We start from the raw sequence: 18,019 nt of genomic DNA on the forward strand, positions 1-18,019 counted from the left end.
TTTTAATTTTGGGGTATGAAGATTACCTCATACCTCGGGTTAGCATTCCAGCTAATGATTTCTTCAGACAAGGGTGCTTGCAAAGTTTTCACAACCCACCAAAGATCGGCTTGCGACCCACTGGGGGATCCCAACCTACAGTTTGGGAAACAATGGACTAGGATATCTTTAACTCTTAGACTGGAAAACATTTGGTAGTGGTTGACAAACTAAAACATTGATTTCTTTAAAAAAAAAAAAAAGTTTATCCCTACTTTGACCCTCCCATTCAAATATGTATTTCCTTATTTCTGGGATTGTCAGCTGTTAAAATAGTATTTGCCAGGATCCAAAGAGTCCCATGTATGTCTACCTTTGCATGTAAATTGCCAACTTTCTTATCCAGCTGCAATCTCTTGTATTACATACTTCACAGAGTCCCCAAACTGTCAGGTGCCAATGGGAGTTGGCACCACACCCCCAATCCAGGTTGGAGAAGCCTCCCCCCCCCCACCACCTTGGTTCCAATCCTGATTGTCCTTCCTATAGCTGCCACTGATGTTAGAAAAAGCAAGCACGTTGGGCTGAACTTCATGTTTAGATTAATTTGGTCCTTAGCCAAAGCCATCCAGTGAGCTTAAAGGCTGAGTGAAGATTTGATCGTGAACCTTCTGTACAAATCCGACAACCTGCCCGCTGCTCTGTATTGGCACAAAATTCCCTCCCATGACATTGAAAACTGGAATGCCAGTAAAATTATTTAAGGTCACTGCTTTATCTTGCTGCTTTTCTTTGTTGTTTGAAGACACATTATATAATGTATGTTGCTGAATATTTAAATGCAAGTTCTCGCTATGTTATACTTCTGTCTCTTTGAAGAATTAAAGACCACAATCTCCAAGTTACTCATCTTCTGTACCTCTTAGTGTTGAAGTTCACTTCCAAAGTGGCCTTTGGAAATCTGTATTATTCTGAATAACAGTTATTTGAAAATCATTTATCTGATCTTCTCACCCTAGGTCATATTTAAGGTTTTCCAGATTCATTTTGTTAGTACAATTCTTAGTCAGCATTTGGTCATGAATCAGGGTTGCAATCAGTGATGAAGTAATACCAGCAATCATGTTTCTTGATTAGTCATGAATGTACATGCACCCAGTTATGACATCACTGGACAATAAGATTCCTAGAATGCTAGTAAAAACTAGTAGTACAAATGATTGTGGAACACATTCTCTTGCTATCATAATTATGATGCAGGTTATGACAGACTCGTCAACTGATTATGACAACAAGACTGGAAGTTCTGCACTCAAATTCCTCTAAACTAGCACTCTCAAAGTTGTAAGATGGTCAGCTGCAGGGGCTTGAACAGGAGCCTTTCAGATATTTTATGACTTGCTTGAATGAACAGAACCTGTGTCTGACTGTTCCTTAAACCATGTCCACCTCACCCACCTCACCTCACCTCACCAGGTGGGCCCACCTCACCCCAGCACTGTCTGTTCTAGTGGCTGTCTGCTGGTATTCATTTGCATCTTTTTAGATTGTGAGCCCTTTTGGGGCAGGGAGCCATTTAGTTATTTGATTTTTCTCTGTAAACCGCTTTGTGAACTTTTAGTTGAAAAGCAGTATATAAATACTGTTAATAATAATAATAATAATTATTATTAATAATAATAATATGTCAGCTGTAAGTCTTGGCAACCCAGAATCATCTTCTTTTCTGAAGGCATTTTTTCTCTTCCTTTCATCTGCCCTGGTTCCAGGTTCTGGACGTGATCTTGTAGCCTTTTGCTTTGTGCCTAGGCTCCTAGCTTACTTTCTGCTTCATCTTGAGAGTGAGTCAGCCCCTGGGGCATCCACTATGGAACAAGAAACAGGAATAATGTATTGGAGATGGTACAAAACCAGGGGCCAGTGGTTGTGCATCTGGTTTTCTTCTTTCCTTTATCAGGGGCATATGACCATCTCTGGCTAGGCAAATGCTCTTGCATACTGGTGAACTATTGCATACTTGTTCTTATGATTAAGAAGTAACGTGTTGCTTTGTCATCTCTGTGTTTCAGATAGAAGTTAATGATGACAGTAATAGATTTTCACTGTTGCAACTAAAAAAAAAAAGTTACGTATATGAGATCATAAGAAATACAGCATACCGCTTACCTGGCAGTTTCTGAAAGGCTGACAAAAATTGAATAGGACTGAGATGCATTGACAGATGGAATGACCAGGGGAGGGAGGACATGGATGGGAGTTGTGTAGTTGTTGCTTGGCTACAATCCATTAAAAATTAAAAACCTAAATCATATAAAATTAATGTCCTTAAATCTCTATAAATTAAACCTTTTTTATAATCTTGCTTTTATGATGTCATTGCTGGAATTATTGTTCCTTTGCTGTGATTAAGTGTGGGTATGTGCCTGTTTTTTGAGCTTTTAAAAAATACAGCCAAATCTCTTTGCAGTTTGCAGTGCTGTGTCCTTCACTGTAATAAATCTGTGTGAGTTTTGAAAAGAAGTTTTACTGAGGGTTACATTCAGTGTTATTGTGGCGTAATTTTTTTTTCCTTCCTTCTCTTCACTCCCCTTCTTTAGTGGAGAACTTGAAACATTAAGTGAAACAGCTGTTTGCTATGTGTGAAATGCGATGCCAAATAAAATCTGTCTGCAACTGGTTTCACTTCCTGTGCTGTACAGTAAAGGAATTGTCGTTGTCCTTGAGAAGGTTCCTGTTGCTATCCTATAACAAAAAATATTATGTTTTTTAAAATTCTGTATAGATTTATACACAGTCAGAGATATATATATATCTCTGTCTTAGGCCGAATAAGATATCGACTTGGTTTTTGCTTACAAAGGTTACCCATACAAATGCTTAAAAACATAATTCAGGATTTTGCTCTAATCAGTCCCTAAAGGAATGAATCTAACTTCAGGGGTGAATTACAGAACCCTTCCTATTACTGAGGCCTGACTGGCTTTTCCTCCTGTGCTATCTCCTGAGAGAGGACTGCAGCCTACATGGCAACTGAGGCCAGGCTGGTCCTTTTAACTTAACCCTTTTAAAGTTATTATGGCAAGGGGTAGTAACAGTAACATAAGAGAAAAATAAGTCATTTTAGTGTTTACTCTGAAAATGAAGTGTATTTCTGGCTCAGTGCGAAGTTCTGCTTCCCCAAGATTTTGAGAAGCCTTTCTCCTGAGAACTTGTGCTATCGCCAGCCCTTGTTCTGCTTATTCCTGTGATCCAGAGTTAGGGAAGGTCACTGGCTCAAGAGTTGTGTGGCAGAGTCTGGCTTCCCTCTCAGGAGACATAGCTCTGCTTATCCTTGTGTTCCAGTGAGAGGAGAATTAGGGAGGGGCACTGGCTCAAGAGTTGACACTCTACGTAAGTCATTCGAAGGGGCAGAAATGGAATACAGGTCTGTGGACTCGATGGTGAAAACTGATGATGTGGTCCAGTACCCCATGGAGTTGCCCCACTTCTTCATTTTTCTGCATTAACACGCTTTGCTTTCCACTACATATACTTTTTCTTAATTTGTTTTCATTTACTTTTGTGAATACCTTTGTGAAGCACAGGTGCTATGCTGTTATTCAAAATACAAAAATAACAATTTATTAAACAAAAAAATTCAATGGAACCATGACTTTCAGTAATTACTGCCCCATGTTGCCTGACATAGGGTAATTGGGCTAAATTTCAATTGTTCATTGCAATCAAAGGAAATTTTATTGGAGTCAAAATGGTTTTAATTGTTTTTATTAATCTTTTAGCATCGTTATCTATTATTGAATTATTTTGTAAGCTGCCTTGAGGGTCCCCAAGCAGGGTGCAAAGGCGGAATATAAATAAATTAATTAAATGGATTTAAAGTAGTTAAATACTGCAGTGGAGCACAGGTATTGCACTAGTGTGATATAAAATGTAACTGGCAAACTGAAATTGTTTTACTGATCTGTTAACAGAAGCTTCAGTAAGATACAAACTTGACCCGGGTGCACCTTGACTGTCCTTGGTTCCTATCTTCAGAAAATCACTGTTCTTCACTTTTCTGGAGATGTTAACACTGTTCCTTGCTAATGTTGTCATTCTTCAGACAATATTCTTCTTGAGCTCCCTCCTCAAGGTCTTTGGAGGCTTTGGCCCCGAGTAGGTGGGTGCATCTTGTCTTCAGCATGAACTCTAATGCAACATGCAGCTTGATAAATTATACGCTGCAGGTGCTAGACATATTGAACCATTGCTTACATGTTGTGAGTCATATTTTTTTAACATATCTTTTTTGCAAAAGGACGTCATCCTCTTGTTCTTTAAATCATTTGGGACAAAAATATAGTAGAGAAAACGAATAGAGCAGGTGATGAATTGTTGTTGGCATCCTTCAGTCTCGGAAGACTATGGTATCTTAAAAAGTTATGGTGATGAATTACCATCAGTGATATGTAATAACAGAGAGGATAGAGAACAGGAAGTTCTCTTTGATAGGAGAATAGAGTGTTGCAAGCATATCCTATTTTCATTGAAGTATGGTACTGGTGCAGTCAGTCACAGATGTGGCCATCTCAATGAGGAAAGATTTATTACATTTATATCATGCTTTATTTCATCATGGAACTGAAATGGCATACAAAGTTCCTAGGCAGCCACCCATCCAGGCACTGACCAGACCAAAATGTTTTTAGCTTCAGCAAGGTAAGTGCATCATGTGCCCTGAGACTTTGGGTTGGTATCCATGAGTTGGCTTGGCTAGATTCTTGTGAAAATCTTGGAGTTCAGTGCTTTAGGGACTATTTGTAGCCCCTGTCTTTATAAAGTCTGTCTTTCTAAAGTAAGCAGAACAAATCTTCCGAGGAGCAGTTTTTCCTGGCCCACAGCCCAGTATGTCCAAGCCACATCAATAGCCTATCTTTGAACGTAACACTCCTTATAAATTTGAGCTGATACAGAGGAAAATACGCCAGGATCCTTCTGAAACAGCAGATTAAAAAGAGCATCTGATTTTATAGAATATTATTAAATATATAAATTTTGGGGCAATATCTATTGACTTGTTTAAAAACTATCTCCTGTCTACATCTCCTTTTAATCAAAATACAGTATATGTGAATAAGAGATTACTTTAGCTGTGATTACTATTGAAGAGAAACCAGCAGTGGGGTTAGCAATAAGATTAAATGGGATAATCAAGCTGAATAATGGGTTAAGCTGATTGGAGGACAAAAAACATTCTGTGTGAGGCAATTAATTTGGGGTGGCAAGCAGCAGTATCGAGAACTGAAGTAATGCTGTGATATTGACCTTGATGGGACCTTCACAGCCCATACAAAGTTGGAAATATTTGTTTGGCTAAAAATGAAGAATAGAGTCTACTGTGTATATATGGTAGACATGTGCTTACTAGTAGTTTGAAGAAGTTAAGTGATTAAGATGAGGGAGCATTTTGGATGTTTTGAGTTCTTTTCATGTCATAACATGTGTTACTAAACTTCTTTAACGATGTACTTAGTGAGCAACTGTGAAACAGGTAATAGGTTATGAAAAATCCCGGGGATTAGATCAGTCCAGCATCCTGTCTCCCTTATTGGTCAGTCAGATGCTTCTGGGACAGGACATAAAGGCAATAGGTTTGCTCCAGCCTTCTCCTCCTGTTTTGTTCTTAGCATCTGCTATTCAGAGTGAGGGTTAACAATAGAGAGAAGCCACCGGGTAGATGGGACTCGTTAGCCTGGGAAGGCAGCTCATCTGAGAGAAGGAAAACTCTGATCCCAAACCTCCACTGCCTTGTGGCTACATCCAGTTACGGAAAAGGCTTCAGGAGTCAACCTCGAGGCAAAATCCGGAACCGGAGTCCCTGAGGCAGTTCATGGCTGAACACAGTCATGTTCTGGCAACTCCTGCGACGCCACTGGAACCAACCGTATTGGCTTCTGCCTTTCCATTGGACCATTTCAGCGACATGGAGAGGGGGGATTTGCTGCATGGGAAACAGTCTATCCTCCATATCTCCTTTACCCAGGCTTCGCACACTGGAAAGGACACTCTGTTCCAGAACCACTATCAGAGCGCGATACCATAGTCTTCTGAGACTGAAGGATGCCAACAACTGGAAGCCTTAAACAAGTAGAGACCATTTAGCTGGCTAATAGCCATTGATAGACCTAGCATTTGTGACTTGGATCTAAGCCTTTGTAATAATAATTGATACATTGATGGTCCATCCTCATTGGCAGTCTTTCCAATGTGGCCCATACTCGCTCCATGTTTTTGGTCTAGTGCGACTGTTGTCCAGTGCGGCAGTCCCTATTGTTTAAATGACCTGGAAAAGGTATCTGACCAGTGAGTAGCTAGTCAGCCGTGGGTTCTTTTGACATGCTATGGGATCCAGTGCGTGATTCTGGTGCTCCATCAGTCGTCTGTTCAGCGGCTGACATGTCTTGCCCATCTGTGCTTTGCAGAAGCCATGTACTTGAGCGGGTCACGGATCTTGGATTGTAATAACAATTTGTGCAGAAATTGTCACATTTTATGGCAGTGAATCTCATAAATTACATGTTGAATGGAGTACAGTTGGTTTGCATTTCAGGTGTGATTTTGAATTAATGCAAGTTTAAAAAAAGATGGAGAAATACAGTTTAAATTGTGCAGGCAATTCTGCCTGCCATTCCACTTACTTTGCCTCTCAAAGTGAATATGAAATGGGACTGCGAAGCTGCTATTCCTTCAGTTGCTACAAATCTCTTGTACTAGGCTTTTAATTCTTAGACCATCATTTCTCAAACTATGAGTTGGGACCCACTCGGTGGGTTGTGAGCCAATTTCAGATGGGTCCCCATTCATTTTGATGTGTATTTCATTTTTAATATGTTAGGCTTGATGCTACCGTAGTATGTGACTGCATTTGGGGAAATGTTACAGATCTGTACTTTTAACAGGCTACTATATATATGCTTTTAACAATGATAGTCAATGGGGCTTACTCCCTGGTTAGTATGGATAGGATGGCAGCCTTTGGGATGTTTGGGGAATTCTTTTTTAGCAGATCAGGAACTGCTTGGGAGCATTAGGAAGGTTCTTCTTTATTTTAAATAAGTTTTTAAACATATACTTATTGTAAACTTTTAATTTATTTACATACTTAATTGATTTGATTTTGTCGTATCGGAGGTGTTAAAAATTTTTTGTTTAGTAATGTCACTTCCTAGCCATGATATCACTTCTGGTGGGTCCCAACAGATTGTCATTCTAAAAAGTATATTCCAGTGCTAAACAGTTTGAGAACCATTGTCTTAGGCAGTATGTATTTCTTGGAATTAAGGGAGATTGGACAGGGCCTCTGAGAGGAATTTTATCAGAGGATACAAAGTTTCTTTTGGGCCCTTTCCCGAAGGGGGAGGGGGCAAAACAGAATGGGGAGGAGAATAGTGATGGGGTAGGCAGAATAGGAATGGGGAGGGGGTAAATCAGGGCAGGGGAGGGTGGCAACAGCCAGAAAAGTCTCTGGAGCCTGAGTTTACTGATACACAGCCCAGATCTACCCGCCTGTGTGGCATTGGTGGGGGGGGCAGCGTTCAACTTGGTGGGAGGCAGCATTCTGTGGTTCTGGCCCCAGGCAGCCCATGGGCCACGATCACCAGTGAAACAGACCATTGGTCCATCTATGTTAGTACAATTACACAGACTGGCAAGTGCTCTAGGGTTTCAGAAATCTAGAACAGGAATTTTTCTTGGCACTATCTGGAGATGTCAGGGCTGGAAATTGAGCTATCTGAAACCTACTGCCATTTGATTTAATTGGATGACTCCAAGTTCGAGTGTTTTGAGAAAAGATGGAAAAATCTTTGACCTACATGCTGCCTGAATCAAGTGGCAGTTTTCTTGAGGAAACTTCTTATTATTCCTTTGATTATACATTTGAACTTATGGTTAAGTGTGCTGTTATATGAGGTAGTCCTACATATCAGGGCTGACTTGCGTGGACTGATTCAGCTATTGTTAGTGACTGAAATGGAGCCACTTCTAGCCGCCTCTGCATTCTGAGGTCTATAGAATTCAATGTTTTATAGAGAGGGGGACAAATTGATCTTAAAGTTACAGGAAACAAATAAGACACATCTCCACTTTTGGGAAACTTGGCCCCTCTGTGGTCTCTTGAAAATGTGTGGTGTTCTACCAGTCCAGAATATCTCAGGCTTTACCATAGTGAGCTTCCTCACGAAGACTGTACAAATGGAAAATCTTCTTAAGTATAACAACTCTTCCCACTAGATACTGTGTCTCGTTCAAGAGAAGTGGGGAGTAGTCTTTCTTTGCATGCAGCTGTCACTGGCTTTAAATTTCCTGTATCAACATCAGGTTTAGGGGAGAGAGAGCCACATGAGTTTAAACCAATGGGGAAAGTAGATGATGGCAGTGGAACTTCTGCCTAATCCAAGATGCCTGAAAACAGGGATAGGTGGGAGCTTGAGTATCTGCTAGTCTCTCTACTACTTGTGTTAAGCCTTCACACTGAGAAGAAGACTTACAACACCGGTTTTCAGGTTCGAAGCAGGAGCCTAGGTCTCTGTAGTTTCTGATGTATTTCCTTTACATTCTAGTTCTATTATTGCTGTTATTTAATATTGTGCTGCCAGGAAAATAGTTATGAAAAACATGCTGCTGATGGGATATAATTAGTATAAATATCTATCCATGTTGGATATTTGTGTCACATTCATCTGTTAAAAAAAAGATTATTGGAGGCCTTAAGTAAACGGACAATTCTTACAGTCAAAATCTACCTCCTCACAATACATCACATCAGTCCCTGGGGATACATATGTGTTAAGCAAACCCCATAATTCCAGCACCACATTTTCAGCCATCACAGCTGTAGGTGTGTGCATGCATGACCCAAGTACATTGTAACATTCTCAGTGTGAATTGCATCCCTTGGGACAGTCGAAAAGCACTGCAATACAGAAACATGAGAACATAAGAACAGCCCCACTGGATCAGGCCATAGGCCCATCTCGTCCAGCTTCCTGTCCAGCAGCCCACCAAATGCCCCAGGGAGCACACCAGATAACAAGAAAGTATGTTTGCGAGTCAACAAAACAGCTGAATTTAACAGGGAAGGACATAGAGGAGTAAATCGTAGGAAAGGAACTGTAGAAAGTTAACCACCAAGGAATGTGTACTAAATAAGTATTCTGAAGACATAAAGCTGAGCAAGTCAGTGGCATGAAATCATTTTTGAACTTTGCAAGAGCAAAAGCTATTCAGGGAAAGTGTGAATGCTTTGTTTAATGGAACATACCATACAGGATGAAAATTGTCATATTGGGAGGGGGCATCCTTCCTCGGTCATAATCCTAAGAAAGATGAGAGAGCCTTCATTACTGACTTCTCAGTATTAAGGCAAAAGTCGTTTGCAAGCACCACTACCTACACTCTTAAGCTCTTATCTAGCAGGAGGTCTAATTAACATTTTGCAACATTGGCGGCCCCATCTGGGAACGACTATTCAACCACCCACATTAATACACAAGCTTTTTCCTTTCCTTTAATTAAAATACTGTCAGAACACTCAGCTCATGAAAGGACTTCCTGAAGTTAACAGTTGAATATGGAGGTGAAGAAAAATGCATGGAAACCAGTTGTGTTGCTCTACAGTGAAATATAGCTTTCTCTTTTTATCACTGCTGCTCACTGGAGATTAGTTTTATGTTTTTTCCTCTTTGAAGCAGGAAAACAAAGTGTGTGGGGAGGAGGGAGGGAGAGTTCTCTTCTATGAAAGTTTGCTTTCTAATACAGCTTTGCAAAGACTTCAAATGAATCTAAAAGACCATTAGAGCCAACCATTTTGCCAGTTGCATGTTCTATTAAAAAATCTACAAGTTGTTCTTATCAATAAACTAGTATCCAAGAGCTTTATAAACCTTTTGATTCCGTTATCCTGGTTTGTACAAGACCACCTTGAAGTAAGGCAATAAGGCAGGTTTAAAAAAAAATGTCATCACTTGATAATAGTAAATCAAGTGAAGAGTTGCTTCTGTGAATAGGCCATCACATTTGGAACTTCCAGGTCGCCTCAGATATAATGTGTTTCAATAGTTGGTTCATACACATGAACTCAGCTGCAGTGATCAAGGTTCAGCTGCAGTGATCAAGGCATTGATTCAGTCCTTTATGGGCACAGTACCTGCACACAAAGGCTCTCTCTATAGAGCAGGGGTGTCAAACTCACTTCATATAGTGGGCCAAACAGTATTCATGGTGCCTGCTGAGCTGGAGGTTGCATCATTAAGCAGGAAGTTATGTCATTAAGAGAATGATAGTCAGAAATAAGCCCTTTATTCTCATGTAGGAACTCATTAGTCCTAAATGGCAGAAGAGAAAATATGCATCTTGATCATATTTTCAAGATATGGGAGAGCCCCATTATCACGCAGGTCAAATAAAGAGCTTCCACAGACCCTATCCAGCCCATAGGCCTTATGTTTGATTTGTTTGATTGCTATAGCATTCCTCTTTTCCATCACCTTTGCTAAGGTGCATGAGCACTTATTGTGTCAGACCATTCTATGATATAGAAAGTCTGCGTGTACCTCCTGTTTCCCATTCCCATATGAGGTTTGTGGTCTCCCTCTACGTGAGCTTGGCATCTGTGGAAAGACTGCATCTAGGCCCAAGTATAAAAAAGATCAAGTTCATGTGCGTATGAACCAAGCCATAGGTACCACAATTTGCCTTTGGTACTTCTGGGCAAGGCTACATAAGAAATTGCTGAATCATTTTTCAAAAAATGGATCTGAGGTTTCAAAAACTTGAATGTTTCTGATCATCATTGGGAAGACAAACTTTGATTAAATGGAAAGCACAGTTGGCAAACAGCATTTCAGTTCTTTAGTGTTTGTTGAGAAAGTTGCTACACAAGTAATAGACCTTATAGTTCCTTTTCCTGTTCTTCTTCATTTAAAATCACATGCTTTGCTTATTTCTTTTGTTCCTAGTTCTGTATCTTCTTTGATGATGCCTATCAAATGTTTGCCTGTTAAAGATGAAACAGAAACAAGTTATAAAATAACCATAGCCATCTGTCCTGTGTTTTCTATCAGCTGACCTATCCTTCATCAAACCCAGACATTGACACCAACTGAATAAGTTGTGGAAAGCTGAACATCCTTGGTTAGCAGGAGTAATATGAACAACACACACAGGATGTATTGCTTAAAAAAAAAAAATCCTGTGTAACAATGCAACAAGTGTTTTTGTTTTTATTTTCTTAAAAGAGAGGATGTCTTGAGTCACAGAATCTTGGACTGTTATATGGAAGGAAGAAAAGCACTGTTCTGAAAGGAAAGGTGTTTCTGAAATGATGACATCTGGGAAGCAAATGGACTTTTTGCATTACTTAAGTGTATGGCTTATGAACAATACAAACTATAGCAGCCTTTATTCAACAGTGGTGCAGATGATGACAATGAATTGTGTACTCAGTGGGTGCAATTCAAGGAAAAAATAAGCATTCTTAAGTCCTTAACTGTAGGTTTAACTTTCCTTGGATTGCCTTCAAAGAACATCTGAAATCTGGAAAATATGAAAGATTTCTAAAGTTGGGATAGTTTACTGGAACTTGGTTTTCTGGTAAAATGTACCAGTATTTTTTAACTGCAGTTCTTTTACTCTGAAGTTGAATCTACCCTTATAGTCCAACTACTGGCCTAGTTTAGATGTCACACCAAATCATGGTTTTAGCATGACTCTCGTGTCTTGGACTTGTGCTCTCCCCTCTTCCACACTAAGGGATGAAGCTTTCTAGATCAGTTGTTGGTAGAATAAGCCAGGATTTGTTGTGATGTGTGCATTTAGATAGATCCAACTTGTTCCAACCACCAATCGTAGAGAAGCCAGGATATATGCTTAGTTCCTCATCCAGGACACCTGAAGCACAGGATTGTTGTTTTTAAGCAAACTAGAATAATTTTTTTAAGTCCTGGGAATATTAGCTTTGATCTGAAAATGAAATGCATTGCTGTCTTCAGAATAAACTTCTACCTATATTTGTTGCTGGAGTATAATACTTAGGCTGTAATCGTATCCATTTACCTGGGAGCAAGCTCATTTACTATAGTGGGACGTCTGAGTCAACATGCCTAGGATTAGACTCTTTGCTTTTATTGTGTTTGAGAATGTTTAGAAGATCAAGTAAATTTTAAAAGTTAAATATACACTGCTGCACAACAGGAATTTTTCTTATTTCCCTTCCCATGAACTTGGTAACTTGAGCTTTAAATTGAGGCTTTTGTGTGCTGTATGTTTCAGTAATGTAATGTTCTTGCTTTTGTTTTATTTATATAGTTGATGGGATAGACAAGGCATCAATTGCAAATTCAGATGGGCCAACTACAGGATCCCGAACACCTCCTTTCAAGAGGAAGGGCAAACTTTCCTCCATTGGCAAAATCTTCAAACCTTGGAAATGGCGGAAGAAGAAAAGTGAAAAATTTATAGAAACTTCAGCAGGTATGACGTTTGACAATGACAAAGGTTACTTTGCAATGACCAGAAAGGGTTGAGATAGATTAGTTGTTAGAGGTATTGATATCAGACTAAAGAGCTGTACAATTAGCTCTTTGCATATCTTAGGTGTTCCTGCCTCTCCAAGTCATCTCTATACAGGTCAGTCCTTGGGGGTTCAATTTCTGGAACAGAAAATGGGGGTGCAGCTTCTGTGGATGCCAAAAATCACATCTAATGAAATCTGCAGCTTTTTTCTGAGGTACAGGGAGGTTGCGTGTGACCTCTCTGTGACTCAGAATGCCTTTTAACAGGAACTTCCAAAAACAGGAAGTGCCTGCTAAGACTCCAGCAGGCATCCTGAGTCGCGGAGTGGCCAAACACAGCCTACCCATGACTCAGAAGACCTCTTGGATGTGACCTCTGGTTGCATCTGAGAGGTCCTCTGTGAATCCTCCAGCCATGGGTTCAGAACCTACAGTGGGTCAAATCCATGGGTTCTGAATCTGCAGATAAAGAGGACCCACTGTAATGACTTTTCACTGATGTGTGGCTTTTCTTTGACGGGGCATTTTTACCAAATGTCCTTGAATCTGCTTAACTTTTAAAAAATCTCTCTGAATCTATGTTTTGTAGTTGCTAGATACCAATGTAGTGACAACCAAAATAAAAAAGTGTTTTGCTCACCAGCTTTTCCTGTCCTGTCTAGTATGGAAAGTAAGATAGAGGGTAACAGTAAGAGTAGGTAAAAATATTGGCTGGTATCAACACCAGTAGATACTCTGATTTGGGACCTCATGTCTGTAGCACTCTTTTCTAATATAACACCACCACTGTGACCCCCATTTCATGGTCCCCCTTTCCACAAAGTTAGGTTATGTACAAGTTTAACTTGGAGATTTTTTTAGCAAATATGCAGCTGAATAAAGATTATTGTATTGCATCTCTTTCACATCAAATAGTCTAGTAGTTCTGGATACAGAGAGCAAGTGAAATGTGAATGCAAAATGGGTTTTGTCACACTGAAAATAATCTAGTAGTGCTGTGACAGTGATCAAGGAGAATATGAAAATAACACACTGGTCAGATGCATTTTATTTCTGAGTGGAAATTTTAATGTATTGATCTATATTCCATTATATACCCAATTAGTTCCTAATAATAGTACAGTCAATAGAAACAAAATTTGGTAGTTCCCATATTAACTCTGTCTAGATTGTAAATCATGGTAGAAGCATCACAGTACCTGAAGACATCTCTGGAAGGTAGAGAGGCATTCTTTCTATTCTTTACCATTAGAGGAAATGAAGATGATCAATGCCTGCTACCCAAATGTCATTTTCAAAAACTTACTTGCGACTTCAGTCTATCACTGAGGAACAACATACTAGGGAAGTATGGGTAGTATCCATACTAGTAGGGATACTACTTCTTGTGGTAGTTGGTTTTTAGGCATGGCATGGTTGTCGACATCTTGGGACATAAAAATGACACTACTGCCAAGAAAGCATTTATGGAATAGTTTTTCTGGAACCCAGTTTACTTTTGCAAGATTTTTTCCCCTAGAGGAGAATTAGGCCTAAGGTCTGATCTAGATCCCTTATTGACAGTAGTGTCAATAGTGTGAATCTCTGCAGTAACATAGCCAGAGGGAGACAGCCTAGTAAATATAGTAGGCACCACAATATGCCATGTAAGTGGCTCCTCCCACTCATTGTCGGAGCCATTCAGGGCAGTGACAGCAAAGTGCACCATGTTACTTTCTCTGCCACAAATGGCTCTGATGGTAAGTGGAAGGGCCACTTACATAGCACATGCAGTACCTGCTGTACTTACTGCACTTTTGCTATGCTACTGAATCTGTGTCACACTGGAAGGATCACAAGCCAGTGACCTTGAGATGGGGAGTAAAAACCTGACATCACGCATTACCTTTCCTTGTCACTGATGCCAACATCAGCCAGCATCCATTTTTGTTGGCTTAGGCATGAGGAAGAAGATACTCTGACGTTTTATATGCAGTATGTCACTAATAGTACTTGGGATCAAACTAGATCTTACACAAAGATGTATGTAATACTTTCCTGATGGGGTCTTTTCAGTGGGAGAAAAGCAGTTATGGGGATGGCAATTTTCAGTGGAAAGGCAGAAAAAGGTTTAAGTAATCCTACTTTGCTTTAGTTTTTCATTATCAATCATAGTCTTATAAGGCTGCTGAGTGTGTTTAAAAAGAAGTATTGAGTGCATGTTAGATGCATCTTTGTAACATCTAGTTTTGCCCTTACCCAGAGGTCTAGGGCAGGAGTCTCCAAACCCCAACCCAGATGCGGCCCCCGACAAGCCTCTATCCAGCCTGCGGCAAGCCTCTGGTCCCCTGCAAGCATCTGTCCTGCTGAACTGAATATGACCAGAGCTGTGCTCCAGTTCAGTCTGGTGGGTGTTATGAGGGCCAGGGAAGCTATGTGCCTCCTCTCAGAATGTCTTTTAAAGGCCTAAAAACATCACTTCCTGGTTTTCCTGAAAAACCAGAAGTGATGTTTTTCATCTGTCTGAAGGCCTTAGACCAGGGGTGCCCAAACCCCAGCCCAGGGGCCACTTGCAGGCCTCAGGGGCTCCCAAACTGGCCCGCGGGGAGCCCCCAGTCTCCAATGAGCCTCTGGCTCTCCAGAGACTTGTTGGAGTCCATGCTTGCTGGACGCAACTGCTCTCAGTGTGAGGACAACTGACCTCTCACCTGAGCTGTGGGACGAGGGCTTCCTCCACTGCTTGCTGTTTCACGTCTGTGATGCAGGAGTGGCAGCAAAGGAAAGGCAGAACTTGCTTTGTGCAAGGCCTTTTATAGACCTGAGCTACTGCAAGACCTTCATTCATCCATATAAGTTCCATCTCAAATATATTCATTTATGCAAATTTATTCAAATTTTAAATGTAAATTAATTCTTTTTTTTCCCCCGGCCCCTGTCACAGTATCAGAGAGATGTGGCCCTCCTGCCAAAATGTTTGGACACTGCTGCCTTAGACTTTCTGAGACTTTCTAATGTATTTATTTAAATTTTATATTTAAAATTTATTTATTTTTGTAGCACTTGACACCATGCCAGATGTTTGATGTGGCCCTCTGGCCTAAAAGTTGAGAGACCCCAGGTCTAGGGCAATGGTTTTCAAATCGTTTTAGAACCTGGAACCAGGTTTTAGAACTTGAACCAGCTTAGAATGACAATCTGTCAGAACCCACCAGAAGTGATGTCATTAACTTGGAAGTGATGTCAAGACCAGAGGTGACCCCATCAATTTAGGCTTCTGACCTAAGCTGCGATCAGCCAAAGTCCCCATTACACAGTGTGCTTGTGCTGTTATTTTGCATAGCTTGGCATTTGAACATTTCAGCTTGGAAGTCAAAGCAGAACACAGACTTGGGTCCTACTCCAACCACACAACCCTTCACCCTTTCTAGTGCCCCATCTCCCCTCCTATTCAGGGCAATACTTCATGCCTCTTTCCCACCAGGAGCCAGCCCTGCCCAGGACTCTGCAACCTGTTTTTTCAGCTCTGTATTTTCAATGGTGGTTGAGTAAGGTGCTATGTGGCCCACCTGAAATTGGCTCATACCCACCTAGTTTTGAGAAATACTGGTCTAGGAGAAAAAAGAGCATCTGATGGTTTTCTATCTTGACCTATAAAATGCAGTGTTTGCTGAAAAGTGTGTTAGGTTTCCACCCAGAACCTCTAAATTATCTTACAAAAATTCTTCGGAATGTGATCATACTATGGAAGCAGCTGAATAATCTATGCAAACAGCACAAGGTATGAGCAATTAAAAAGATGGAGAATTTGATGTGAAAGTAACTTGTGCTGATGTGGGAATGCTGACTAGAATTTTTTTCCTTCAGTGACATATTTTCCATGCTGGAATCTGTGCTGCCAGGCACCCAGTTTTCAAAGCAAACATAGTTCCCAGCCCAGGAAAAAGAACTGTGTAGAAGCATCTTAGGCATTTTCCTATTAGTTTCTGCTTTCAGAAAAGGTAAAGAAGTTGTTAGTTTATATTTTGGAATGAAACAGATGCCCTATCAAAAATTCATAGTCAAACTGATTATGTCAAACTTCATAATCACTGAGGAGAAACTCAGACTAAATGAAGAGTTCTAGGTTTCCTATTGGGAAGACAAACATTAAAACAAAACAAAACTGGAAGCTGTCCAGAATCTCGGATTACTAATTTTAAAATAAGAATGGGGTAGATGAGAGTTTAGGGGTTTAATTAATAGCCACTGATGTTACCACACCTGCTCAGAAACATGTGGGGGGCTACGAGCTTGGTTTCTATAGACTAGTATAGAGGAAGAAGACGGGAGAGGTCAGATTATGCTGAACAGGAGTGATGCCAGTGCGTGATAATGGTTACTTTTCACAAGAAGACACATGAGATCTCAGGAAACCACTCTAGAGCAAGTGAAAGAGGGAGAATGAAAACTGAGTGTGAGGTGCAAAGAAATAGAAAACCTGGCCACGGGGGCCAGAGTGCGTTGGTGGCTTGATTCATATAATGAATTGGTAATCGGAGACAAATAAGGAGGGGGATGGTTCAAAATTCCTGTTCGCTTGAGGTGAGGGAGCGTGCTCTCCACTACATAGTATCTTAACTAATGACACGGTCCTTCTGAGATGGAGAATTTTCATTTTCATGCGGACAAAGATTGCTGTTGGTACAGACATACTTCATACACTCAGAGTTCTTGCTGGATCAGTTAGTAGACCCCTGTTCTAGAGCAGGGATGCTTAATAGGTGGATCGCGATCTACCAGTAGATCGCGAGGCAAAATGAGTAGATAGCGGAGCCCTGTCTCTCCAAACTGTTAATATGTCAGTTTCATCTAGTGACTAGACAAAACTGACATATTTAGCTGACACTAAACTGACACTGAAACTGACACTTTAGCTGCTCTTCAGGCATGCAGCAACAAAACTGGCGAAACTGACTAGACTCCAGCAGGGGCTCCATACATTAAAGGGGGTGTCTGTCAGACGCTTCCTTCCCCCCTGGTAGATCTCCAGGCCTTGCTGGATTTCAAAGTAGCTCTCGAGCCAAAAAAGTGTGAGCACCCCTGTTCTAGAGAGCCTGTAACGTCTGGACTCTTGCCCATGGAGGTCAAAAGAGAGAGAGAAAGAAAAGCCACACAGTCAATGAGAGAAATATGAGAATAATTCAGACAGGCCACTGGCCGAAGTGACCTATCCCAATCTGCAGAGGTGAGTGCTACCTGGAGAGCCAAGTTGCATTGCTGAGGCTCATTCAGCCAAAGCAAGTTCTGGGTCCATGACTAGAAATACTCAAGGAAAGGCAAGAGGAGCAGGAGGGGGTAGGGGGAGAAGAGGACCAGTCAAGCATGCTTGAATTATTTATAAGTTCATGATTTAAGACAATTAAGGGCGCAATCCAAACCTATGCTAGAGTAGACAAGCCACGAGGCTTGCGCTGCATCCAACGCAGGTTCGTTGGCTGCAGCGGCCCAGCCAGGGGCAAGGAGAAGCTCTT

At 40.8% G+C, this 18,019-nt stretch overlaps 1 protein-coding gene across 2 annotated transcripts in view; it reads left to right on the plus strand.

The window, feature by feature from the left end:
• PHACTR2 (phosphatase and actin regulator 2) overlaps positions 1–18,019 on the plus strand; it is a 65,689-nt gene that overhangs the window by 19,803 nt on the left and 27,867 nt on the right. For both annotated transcript variants that reach the window (XM_066615275.1, XM_066615284.1), the window contains exon 2: positions 12,325–12,489. In XM_066615275.1, coding sequence (XP_066471372.1) covers positions 12,325–12,489 — 165 coding nt within the window. The remainder of the gene's footprint in view (positions 1–12,324; positions 12,490–18,019) is intronic.

Source organism: Tiliqua scincoides, chromosome 1 (genome assembly GCF_035046505.1).
Source record: "Tiliqua scincoides isolate rTilSci1 chromosome 1, rTilSci1.hap2, whole genome shotgun sequence".
Taxonomy (NCBI): Eukaryota; Metazoa; Chordata; class Lepidosauria; order Squamata; family Scincidae; genus Tiliqua; species Tiliqua scincoides.